The sequence below is a fragment of the Microcaecilia unicolor genome, chromosome 1 (assembly GCF_901765095.1).
Source record: "Microcaecilia unicolor chromosome 1, aMicUni1.1, whole genome shotgun sequence".
NCBI classification, from domain to species: Eukaryota; Metazoa; Chordata; class Amphibia; order Gymnophiona; family Siphonopidae; genus Microcaecilia; species Microcaecilia unicolor.
Genome location: NC_044031.1, coordinates 217,250,946 through 217,263,828, shown reverse-complemented (window position 1 = coordinate 217,263,828; position 12,883 = coordinate 217,250,946). Strand labels below are relative to the sequence as shown.

Below are 12,883 nucleotides of genomic sequence, written 5' to 3'. Positions count from 1 at the left end.
ATTTGGTCGACTTTACTTAGTCCATTTTTTTTCACGACCAAGTCTCAAAAAGGTGCCCAAACTGACCAGATAACCACCAGAGGGAATTGGGGATGACCTCCCCTTATTCCTCCAGTGGTCACCAACCCCCTCCCACCCTAAAAAAAAAAAACTTAAAAAAAATTTTTTTCCAGCCTCTATGCCAGCCTCAAATGTCATACCCAGCTCCCTGACAGCAGTATGCAGGTCCCTGGAGCAGTTTTAGTGGGTGCAGGGCACTTCAGGCAGGCGGACCCAAGCCCACCCCCCCCCCTACCTGTTACACTTGTGCTGGTAAATGTGAGCCCTTCAAAACCCACCTGAAACCCACTGTACCCACGTGTAGGTTCCCCCCTTCACCCCTTAGGGCTATGGTAGTGGTGTACAGTTGTGGGGAGTGAGTTTGGGGGGGTTGGGGGCTCAGCACACAAGGTAAGGGAGCTATGCAGCTGGGAGCAATTTGTTAAGTCCACTGCAGTGCCCCCTAGGGTGTCCAGTTGGTGCCCTGGCATGTGAAGGGGGCCAGTGCACTTTGAATGCTGGCTCCTCCCATGACCAAATAGCTTGGATTTGGTCATTTTTGAGACGGGCGTCCTCGGTTTCCATTATGGCCGAAAACCAGGGACGACCATCTCTAAGGTCGACCTAAATGTTGAGATTTGGGCGTCCCCGACCGTATTATCGAAACAAAAGATGGACGCCCATCTTGTTTTGATAATACGGGTTTCCCCGCCCCTTTGCCGGGACATCCTTAGAGATGGTCATCCCCGTTCGATTATGCCCCTCCATGTGTCTTATAAAATATTAGTGTGTATTGCAGAAATCATGCTTGAATGGAGTCACGGACATTTACACCTGCTCAAAATCAGGTGTAAATGCCTGCACATAAAGTTTGTAAGTACACAAAGTTTGTAAGTATTTTATCATGATCAACATATCTATTTGCGAATTCCACCTGTGGTCCACCTAGACTACACCTTCAACTCTGCATATCGGCAAAGTAAGCTTCTTCTTCACAAGTCAGGTGCATTGATATTTTATAAAAGGCCTTTATGCATGAATGTGGCCACAAAAAGTGAATATGACTTTAAATTATCTCCTTGCCTTGCAGCTATTTATTACCTATTAAGAAAAAATATATATAATACAAAAATCATTAGCAGGGTTCCTTTAATTTAGATAATGATCTGAAGGCAGATTAAGATGCTGCAGTGTGTAAAACTGGCCCACACTGAACCATAAATTGTCTAGGAATAATAGCCAAAAGAAACTTCTCAGGGTTATTGATTTCAGGATTTACTGTGCAGGCCATGTAGCTCCCTCTAAGAAGTCTTTGTGCTAATTCTCACTTAAGTTGTCAACTAGAGTAGCATTACCATGTGATTGCATTTGAAATTATTTTCTAATCATGTTGAGAGGGTTTGAAAGTGGGTCTACAAAAGACTTTTTCTGTCCGCCCTCTTCCTATCCAAGTCAAGAGCAGGAGCAGAGGGCGTGTCCAAATGCATCTCTGTCTGGCACTCACTCCTACCTGTCTGCCTTGCTCAGGAATTAGCGCTGTCACAGATTAGGACCTTTTTAGCATTCATAAATTGGCTTTCTGATATGTTTGATTGTGGGGGGGGAGTGAATAAGGTGCCCTGATGTAATAGGATTTTAGCACATCAGGTGATGCTCCAAAGTAAAGCAGTTTGCTTTGCCGTGAAGGTTACAACAGCGCTTGTGATTCTCAGGTCCTGCATAACAACATATATATGGAACAGGCCTGGGTGGCGAATCAGCCCTATAGCTGTAGTTACCCTGGAAACGTGTTTAAAAACGAGTTCACTGACATGGACATGGCCCTGAACCAGTACAGTCAGTCTGAATATTTCACAGAAGAGAAACCTACTTTTCCTGTTGGGCAGTTCTATTCATACTCTCAAAAGAAAGGTATGGATAATTTTATTCTGAATTCTTAATTAAGAAAAAATGCACGGATGTGGTCCCTGTTGATTTCTTTCTGGTTTGTTGTTTGTTTAAAAGTTGCAGTGGTCATAATTACAGCAGACAGATCCTTGAATTTCAATATTGGCTGCAGAATGCAGCAGAAGAAGTTGCTAGGTGATTGAAAGGGGATTTTTTAAATGTGAATATAGAGGATTTCCAGCTACTTTTTTGTTCATTAAAAAATCATTCTCACATATGTGTGTATCTGTTTGTCTATAGATAGATAGATAGATGCATTTCCTTCATGTCACTATGCAATAAAAAGAAGGTGGAAGGCGGTAGAAAAGGAAAAAGTATTATCTTTTTTTTAAAATATAAGCCTTATCTGGGTTTCAGTTAGAATTTATGTACAGCGTGCTCAGGGTTGATTAACAATGTGCTCTGGATATAGAATTGACTACTCAGTGCCCTGAAATGCGCAAAAGGTACATTAATAAATGAGCCATACTATATTGTTAAACAGTAGAATTATATGCACCTAACCCGACTTACATATATGTAGGTAGTATGCATATTCTGTGAACTAGAGGAGCTCAAGCTGGATATCAAAAACTGTTTCTTTAAAGCAGCAAGTCCTTTATATCAAATAAACATTAATCTAAAAAGAATACTTCTATTTTTTTTCTTTCCAAGTTAATATTTCTGTTGATTATAGTCAACATCTGATTTTATATATTTATTTATTTGTTACATTTGCACCCCACACTTTCCCACCTATTTGCAGGTTCAGTGTGGCTTACATAGCACCATAGAGGTGTTTGCCAGTTAGGTTGATAACAAATACAAGGTTATATATATATATATCTATATCTATATATATATATATATATATATATATACACACACTCACACACAGTGCCATCTGGGACCAAAGAAATACATGCACTTAACCGGAGGGTGCACTTAACCGTTGTCACCCAAAGAAGCTTGACATCTGATAAACATATGTACAGTAATGTTTATACGTACAGTATACAGTCTCCATTAACTGACGTTAGGCTTACTTGAAGTAATCAGTCATAGTCCTCTGTACACTCTTGTGTCTGTGAGTTCCATAGACTGTCTGCCAGGCGGTAAAAACTGTCAGAGCACTGACATCCAGTGGCCTCCAGATAGGCTCGCACAGTGTTGAGACTCTCCAGCGCTCTTGCAAAAGTGACAGGAGGTTGTTGAATTTCGTCAGCATGTGCCTCGCTGCTCATTTCATCATCTATTTCATCATCAGCCGTTGCCTGCGTGTAGGCGCATATTTGGACATCAGTGCTGTCGTCAGCTGTTTGTAGATCGTAATCAACAGCTACGTAGTGATGAAACTCCTCTTCAGTAACACTGGCTTGGATGTCAATAGCCTGTTCATCTGACACGCTTGCAACAGTTGCATCTGTTTCGTCACTCTCCACATCCCTAACAAAGCTTGCCCGCTTGTAGCAGTCCACAATGGTTGCCTGTGTAACATGATTCCAGGCTTCTTTCTGCATATGTAGGGAATCTAACAGTGATAGATTACAAGCCAGTTCAACAGCACGTTTATTCTTGCCAGTCTGGTCATCCATAATGCTCATCAGACAACGTAGCAAAAGAGCCCGATAATGTTGTTTGAAATTGGCTATTATGCCCTGATCCATAGGTTGGATCAGAGAGGTAGTGTTTGGTGGCAGGAAGACCACCTTAACGTTAGCCTGACGTCATCACTGTGTGCAGCACAATTATCACAAAGCAACAAAATCTGACGCTTTTGTGCCCGCATTCTAGTGTCTAACTTCTTTAGCCACTGCTTCCAAATTTCCCCAGTCATCCATGAATTTGCGTTCACCTCGTATGACATAGGAAGTTGCTTAATATTCTTGAAGCAACGGGGCTGTTTGCTCTTTCCAATGACGAGTGGTTCCAACTTCTCACTCCCATCCATATTGCAGCAAAGGAGGATCGTCAGTCGGTCCTTCGACGTTTTACTTCCTGTAGTTTCGGCTTGTTTGAATGCAAGTGTTCCATCAGGAATCGCTCGCCAGTAGAGACCGTTTTTGTCAGCATTGAAAATGTCACAAGGTGCAAACTCGTTCAAGATGGTAGGAAGAACTTTTTTAATGCAAACTGCTCTAAGCCTCCTGAATCTCTTAATCCTGGCCAAAGGTCAGAAGGCTCTGCAGAAGTTATGTCTGTTCTTATGGATCCAGTATTGATTTTTGCTTAGTGAGGCTTTGATAGTATCTCATTAAGGCAAAACAAAAATCCAAAACAGGTGTCCTGAAGACTTTGCCACTGCAGTCTATGTTTCCAGTTCTTCCATGAAACTCAGAAATACTGTAATATAGACACAAAGCATACCCAAGCTATGTCTATAGTCTTCACAATTTGAAATTTGTAATTTTTTCAAAGTCTGGTATTTTCTTCAGGATTGAGAGGAAGTGAAGGTGTTTCACATGAATTTTGGCATGTACTGTAAATCATCTCATAGATATGAGCCGTCTGGGGACAGGGAAATACCTAGTGTCCCTGAATGTAACTCACCGAAAGCTACTGCTAAATGGCATGAGCTAAATCAAAACAACTAACTAAGGGGACCTTTTACTAAGGTGTGTTAAAATCTGGGCCTAAAGTGTTTTAACGCAGGACTTTCCCGCACGCTAAGCCCAGAATTAATGAAGCATATATGAGGAGTTTTTTTTTTAAATATTTTACTGCAAGTTGTATGCTAATGTTCCCATTAGCACACAGCACACATAGAGTTTACGTGAGAGCACTTACCACCTCCTATTTAGGAGGTGCTTAGGTGTACTTGCATCATCTCTGTGTTCCTTAGCATCCTATCTGACCAGTCCAGACCACTAACTGCACTCACTGGTATTGCAGTGGTGACATCCTGCTGGGTTGCATGATGGCAGCACCACCTGGGATGCATGATGGCAGCAACCACCTAGGTTGTGCATTTGCACCCACTGGAATGGTTGCTCAGTGGCACTGGTATTGCACAGTGGTGACATCCAGCTGTGTTGCGCAATGGTAGCAACCAGTGTCCAGCTGTATTACACAGTGGCAGTACTTCTCTGGGTTGCTTCCCTATAGCAGCAACCACCTGTATTGCACAATGACAGCAGTCCTCTGGGTTGCTCCCCTGTAGCACCAACCACCTGTATTGCTCTCCTAAAGCAGTTGCCAGTCTAGCTGTCCTTCAACATCTATCTGTGTCGCTCCTGCTACCGTCACCTCTGTTCTGTAGTTGCAACAGTCACTGCTTACCTGCAATAATTGGCTCATTCCATAGTTGCAACAACCGCCGGTACAACTCAGCTTAAGCAGCCGCTTATTTTCTATGTCTGCAACAACCACATGGTTGTTTAGAAAAATGCTGAAAGCTCATCTCTTTAAGCAAGCCTACCCAAATGCCCCAACCTAATCTCGCCAACTTCCACTCCCAGTTCTGTTCTGACTTAAATACCAACCTCCCATCCTTCTCTTTCCATCTCTCCTTAATTTTATCCCTCCTTACCCTTTCTCCCAAATTACACTATCCTATCCTGTCTACCCTCTTTTATCCTATTCATATATTATCTAGCTCAACTTATCATACACTACTAAGCCCAACTTTACATTGTTTTACTACTGTTTTATTAAAATTCTATTAACTTTGTATTTCAAATTACTATGTAAGCCGCATTGAGCCTGCATTGTGTGGGAAAGCGCAGGGTACAAATGTAATAATAATAATAATAATGGGTTGCACAGTACTAGTATTTCACAGATATGACAACCATCTGTCTTATATGGTTGTACAATCAGCTGAAATAGGCGAATTTCTTCTTTTCCTTCAGCAGTCACCTACATGTCCTAACGTTCCAAGGCAGTTATATAGCACTGTTCTAATAGCCAGCTGTGTAGCACAGCTACTCTCTTACCATATACATGCAACTGCTGCAACAGCAGGTATGGTACCAGCTGCCTATATAGCACAGTTCCAGCAACTGTCTGTATGGCCCAGTTATGGAAGCTGTGTGTATGGCACAGTTTCAAACCTGCCTATGTGGCATCAGATGTTCCAGCTGTCTGTGGCAGTGGCATAGCTATGTGGGGCATGGGGGCCTGGGCCCCCCCCCCCCAATTGGCTCTGGGGCCCCTGGTTTCGGTGGCGGTGGTCCCCAACTCCCCCCAGTTGAAGCGTTTGTCCAGCGCTGGTCTCCACCACATTGCCTGCCCTTCTCTTCCCCTCACATCACGTGCATGCTCATCTTACTGAAACTAAGTATGCGCAACACTTCACACATGCTCAATTTAATAGATTTTCAGAAAGCTTTTGACAAAGTACCTCATGAGAGACTCCTGAGAAAATTAAGGAGTCATGGGATAGGAGGAAATGTCCTTCTGTGGATTAAGAATTGGTTATTGGCCAGAAAACAGAAGGTAAGGTTAAATGGCTATTTTTCTCAGTGGAAGAGGAGGGTGAATAGTGGAGTGCTGTGAGTTTCTGTACCGGAACCAGTGCTATTTAACATATTTATAAATGATCTGGAAATTGGAACGATGAGTGAGGTGATTAAATTTGCAGATGACACAAATTATTCAAATTTGTCAAAACACATGCGGATTGTGGAAAATTCAGGAAGACCTTAGAAAACTTGGAAGACTGGGCATCCAAATGGCAGTTGAAATGTAATGTAGAGAAATGCAAAGTGATGCACATTGGGAAGAATAATCCAAATCATAGTTATCTGATGCTAGGCTCCACTTTAGGAGTCAGCACTCAAGGAAAAGACTTAAGTGTCGTACACAATACGCTGAAATCTTCTGCCCAGTGTGTGGCAGTGGCCAAAAAAGCCAAACGAATGGTAGGAATTATTAGGAGAGGGATGCAAAATAAGGCCAGAAATATTATAATGCCTCTATCGCTCCATGTTGCAACCTCACCTTGAGTATTGTGCTCAGATCTGGTTGCCGTATCTCAAAAAGGATATAGTGAAATTAGAAAAGGTTCGAAGAAGACCAAAATGATAGAAGGGATGGAACTGCTCCCATATGAGGAAAGACTAAAGAGGTTAGGGCAGGGGTGTTGCCAGACCTTGGTGGGAAGAGGGGGCCAGAGCCCAAGGTGGGAGGGCACATTTTAGTCCCCCCCCCCCCCCCCCCACTGATGCCACTTCCACCGCAGTTGCAGGGTACCTTTGCTGGTGGGGTTTCCCAACCCCCGCCAGCTGAAGCATTTACCTGTCCCGCGCTGGTCTCGCACTTGCTTCCTCTCCTGTTTTCAGTGCACTGTGCACTGCTCGCTTGTTTTAATGAAACTGAGCATGCATGAGCATACTCGGTTTCATTAAAATGAGAGCATGAATGATGCGACTGGAAACAGGAGAGGAGGCAAGTGCGAGACCAGCGTAGGACAGATAAATGCTTCAGCTGGCGGGGGTTGAGGTCAGGGACCCCCGCCAGCCAAACCGGGGGGGGGGGGGGTCTCAGAGACAATTTGGGGGCCCCACTGGGTTAGGATTCTTCAGCTTGAAAAAGAGATGGCTGAGGGATATTATGATTGAGGTCTACAAAATCCTGAGTGGTGTGGAGCGAGTGGAAGTGAATCGATTTTTCACTCTTTCAAAAAGTACAAAGACCAGGGGACACTCAATGAAATTGCATGGAAATACTTTTAAAACAAATAGTAGGAAATAGTTTTTTCCACTTAAAGAAAGCATATCTGGGTTTAAAAAAGGATTGGACAAGTACATAAATGTTGCCATACTGGGACAGATCAAGCCCAGTATCCTGTTTCCAACAGTGGCCAATCCTTGTCACAAGTACCTGGCAAGATCCCAAAACAGTACAATACATTTTCCCAAGTCTATTTTAATAATGGCTTATGGACTTTTCTTTTAGGAAACTATCCAAACCTTTTAAAAATCGGTGTTATATTGGCCACCCTCCCATCTTCTGGTACCATGCTTGATTTTACAGATAAATTACATGACTAACAAGAGTTCTGTAAATTCATTTTTCAATTCTATCAATACTCTGGGATGTATACCATCCGCTTCTGGTGATTTACTACTCATCAATTTGTCAAATTGCCCCATTACATCTTCCAGGTTTACAGAGATTTGATTCAGTTTCTGTGACTCGTCAACATTGAATACCATTTCTGGCACTGGTATATCTCCCACATCTTCCTCAGTGAAGACCGAAGCAAAGAATTCATTTAATCTTTCTGCTATGGCCTTGTCATCTTGCGGTCCAACCAATTCTTTTGCCAACTTCTTGCTTTTAATATACCTAAAAATGTTTTTACTATGCGTTTTTGCCTCCAATTCAATCTGCTTTTCAAAGTCTCTCTTTGCCTTCCTTATCAGTGCTTTACATTTGATTTGCCATTCTTTATGTAGTTTCCTATTATTTTCAGTCGGATCCTTCTTCCTTGTTCTGAAGGATTTTCTTTTAGCTCTAATAGCTTCCTTCACCTCACTTTTTAACCATGCCAGCTGTCATTTGGTCTTCCTTCCTCCTTTTGTATTACACGGAATATATTTGGCCTGGGCTTTCAGGATGGTATTTTGGAACAGTATCCACCACACCTGATGTAAATGTTTGACCTTCACAGCTGCTTCTCTAAGTTTTTCTCATTTTCTCATAGTCTCCCTTTTGAAAATTAAATGCTAACGTATTGGGTTTCCTATGTTTACTTCAGAGCTTATATCAAATCTGATCATGTTATGATCACTGTTTTGTCAAGAGGCCCCAGCACCATTACCTTCTGCACTAGATCATTCGCTCCGCTAAGGGCTAGGTCTAGAATTGTTCCTCCTCTTGTTGGCTCCTGAACCAGCTTCTCTATAAAACAGTCCTTGATTCCATCAAGGAATTTCACCTCTCTAGCATGCACTGATGTTACATTTATCCAGTCAGTATCTGGGTAATTGAAATCACCCATTATTATTGTGTTCCCCAGTTTGTTAGCCTCCCTAATTTCTGATAACATTTCTACATCTGTCTCTTCATCCTGGCCAGGTGGACGGTAGTACACTCCTATCACTATTCTGAAAGAAAGGTCCATAGTCTGTTATTGAGACAGACATGGGGGGAAGCCACTGCTTGCCCTGGGATTGGTAGCATGGAATGTTGCTAGTAATTGGGTTTCTGCCAGGTACTTGACCTGGATTGGCCACTTCTGGCAGCAGGATACTGGAGTAGATGGTCCATTGGTCTGACCCAGTATAGCTATTCTTATGTTCACATGACCCTTTAGTAGGAACAGAAACTTTAATAGAGAAATAGGTATAGAGATTGCAGCAGCCATTTTGGCAGCAGAGAGGACATGGGCAAGAGTGACCGGGGATTGCTCCTGCCCTGACTTGCCTCAACACCATCAGGGGGTGTACAGTAGCCTCAGGGAGGGCCTCTGGGTGGGAGAGGGAGCTTGAGAGAGGGAGGCGGGCTTTTAATTCGGTTACCATCTAATACCTTTGTGTCTGAGAATGTTCTAAATTCAGACTATATTTTATGTTTAACACAACCCAAAATATATTTATTTCTATTTATTACATTTCAACTTTTATTTCTAATTTCAAAGAACTGATCTCTCTAATGTTTTATGTAAAGAAACTCCAAAGAGTTTAAAGTGTATTTCAGTGGTTTCTGCAGAAACCATTCAACATTTTAATATACAGTGGTGGAAATAAGTATTTGATCCCTTGCTGATTTTGTAAGTTTGCCCACTGACAAAGACATGAGCAGCCCATAATTGAAGGGTAGGTTATTGGTAACAGTGAGAGATAGCACATCACAAATTAAATCCGGAAAATCACATTGTGGAAAGTATATGAATTTATTTGCATTCTGCAGAGGGAAATAAGTATTTGATCCCCCACCAACCAGTAAGAGATCTGGCCCCTACAGACCAGGTAGATGCTCCAAATCAACTCGTTACCTGCATGACAGACAGCTGTCGGCAATGGTCACCTGTATGAAAGACACCTGTCCACAGACTCAGTGAATCAGTCAGACTCTAACCTCTACAAAATGGCCAAGAGCAAGGAGCTGTCTAAGGATGTCAGGGACAAGATCATACACCTGCACAAGGCTGGAATGGGCTACAAAACCATCAGTAAGACGCTGGGCGAGAAGGAGACAACTGTTGGTGCCATAGTAAGAAAATGGAAGAAGTACAAAATGACTGTCAATCGACAAAGATCTGGGGCTCCACACAAAATCTCACCTCGTGGGGTATCCTTGATCATGAGGAAGGTTAGAAATCAGCCTACAACTACAAGGGGGGAACTTGTCAATGATCTCAAGGCAGCTGGGACCACTGTCACCACGAAAACCATTGGTAACACATTACGACAGAACGGATTGCAATCCTGCAGTGCCCGCAAGGTCCCCCTGCTCCGGAAGGCACATGTGACGGCCCGTCTGAAGTTTGCCAGTGAACACCTGGATGATGCCGAGAGTGATTGGGAGAAGGTGCTGTGGTCAGATGAGACAAAAATTGAGCTCTTTGGCATGAACTCAACTCGTCGTGTTTGGAGGAAGAGAAATGCTGCCTATGACCCAAAGAACACCGTCCCCACTGTCAAGCATGGAGGTGGAAATGTTATGTTTTGGGGGTGTTTCTCTGCTAAGGGCACAGGACTACTTCACCGCATCAATGGGAGAATGGATGGGGCCATGTACCGTACAATTCTGAGTGACAACCTCCTTCCCTCCGCCAGGGCCTTAAAAATGGGTCGTGGCTGGGTCTTCCAGCACGACAATGACCCAAAACATACAGCCAAGGCAACAAAGGAGTGGCTCAGGAAGAAGCACATTAGGATCATGGAGTGGCCTAGCCAGTCACCAGACCTTAATCCCATTGAAAACTTATGGAGGGAGCTGAAGCTGCGAGTTGCCAAGCGACAGCCCAGAACTCTTAATGATTTAGAGATGATCTGCAAAGAGGAGTGGACCAAAATTCCTCCTGACATGTGTGCAAACCTCATCATCAACTACAGAAGACGTCTGACCGCTGTGCTTGCCAACAAGGGTTTTGCCACCAAGTATTAGGTCTTGTTTGCCAGAGGGATTAAATACTTATTTCCCTCTGCAGAATGCAAATAAATTCATATACTTTCCACAATGTGATTTTCCGGATTTAATTTGTGATGTGCTATCTCTCACTGTTACCAATAACCTACCCTTCAATTATGGGCTGCTCATGTCTTTGTCAGTGGGCAAACTTACAAAATCAGCAAGGGATCAAATACTTATTTCCACCACTGTAAAAGAAAACTTATCTTGTGGTCTGAAACTTACCCCCCTGTGTACTAAGCTGCGCAGCAATGCTAACATAGACCATTCAAAGTGAATGGGCTGTGTCGGCATTAGCACACGGCAGCTACTAGCGCGGCTTAGTAAACAGTAGGGTTAATATTTTTGGCCATAATTTATGCTAAAGGTCAAGTTGTATTGGTATCTGTAAAAAGGATAAAACCTGTTTGGAAGAAGATACTGTCTTTTTTTGTTGTTGTTGTTTTTAATATATAGGCCATTAAGAAGTGTTACTTAAAATATTTCTTTTCTTTATTTTCTCTAGGGTACATACCCAGTTACTTAGATAAAGATGAGTTGTGCGTGGTATGTGGTGACAAAGCTACTGGCTATCACTATCGCTGCATCACATGTGAAGGTTGCAAGGTAAATAGGAAAACAAACATATGAATGTATTTATCACAGCAATAGCTAAATAACACGGCACGTTTATATTTCTAAGACTGGATCTCCAAACACCATAGAACATAAATTTCTGAAATCCAGTAGATATATTTTATACATAGGACTGTTTATCACACTAATTCAAAATAAAATAAAATTAAATAAGAATTAAAATAAGATTGAATGAGCATAAATCTAGGATTTTAACTCAAAACCTTCAAGCCCCTCTTGTGAATCATTGGATACAGAAACAACATAAATGGGATGATATTAAATGGCGAATTGTGGAATGTATAGATAATCGGGAGGAGGGTGGGTCATTAAAGAATCTTTTGAATTTTAGAGAGCAATATAATATTTTTTCTTTACAAACAGTAGCGCCTAAGGGTTTAAAGCTTGAGATTGAGTGGGCTACTTTAATTTAAGTTGTTCCTCCCTACCACCGGCAGCATTTTAGGAGAACTCTTGCTGTCGGTGGAATGCCCTGGGGGCGGGGCTGGATGAGTCATCAATCAGCTGTTATTTAATGTGGTCGAAAAAACACTAGCGCCATCTTGGCTACTAAGTTACTTTTGCTGAGCTGACACTAATGAAAAGACCGGGTGAGTTATAAGAATATATTCTTTTTTAGAACTTTTTTCCCAGACGGAGGTTTAGAGCCGAAGTGTGGGGAATTAATTTAACCGATGGGTTTATGTGCTTGCAGGGGAAGGTCCTTGAGACAGCCCAGGTTTGGGCGAAACGTGCATGTCGGACATCTTTCCCCCTGGGTCCGACAATGAAATGAGAAGTGAAAAAGCTTTCAATAATATAAAGAATGTTAGGTGTTAAAGAACTATGAAGATTTGGATGTTAATTATATCACTGCAGTTGAAGTTGTAGTGATTAACATCACTGAGGTTCTGGGGTAACCAGTGGGAGATGGTTTGAGTAAGATATAAGTTATAAAGACACATGACTCTGGAAGATCGTTGAATTAGTGTGATAAACAGTCCTATGTATAAAATATATCTACTGGATTTCAGAAATTTATGTTTTATCACAGCAATATGCATAAAGTACATATTTCATGGTGTATTCTCCAATGTAGTCCGTTAAATACATTACATGTTGTGTGCCAAATATTCTAATGGTATCAGTCAACAAATTACCTAAACTTAAAACACATTATGAGGGGCATTTTCGATATGACGTCCTAATGTTGAAATAAACC

The 12,883-nt window shown here is 42.2% G+C and overlaps 1 protein-coding gene across 1 annotated transcript in view; it reads left to right on the top strand.

Annotated features, from left to right (window-relative positions):
- The window catches only part of LOC115473286 (thyroid hormone receptor beta-like), a 120,112-nt gene that overhangs the window by 43,245 nt on the left and 63,984 nt on the right, over positions 1 to 12,883 (top strand). Inside the window, exon 4 of the mRNA XM_030208150.1 lies at positions 11,552 to 11,652. Within this exon, the coding sequence (XP_030064010.1) occupies positions 11,552 to 11,652 (101 nt within the window). The remainder of the gene's footprint in view (positions 1 to 11,551; positions 11,653 to 12,883) is intronic.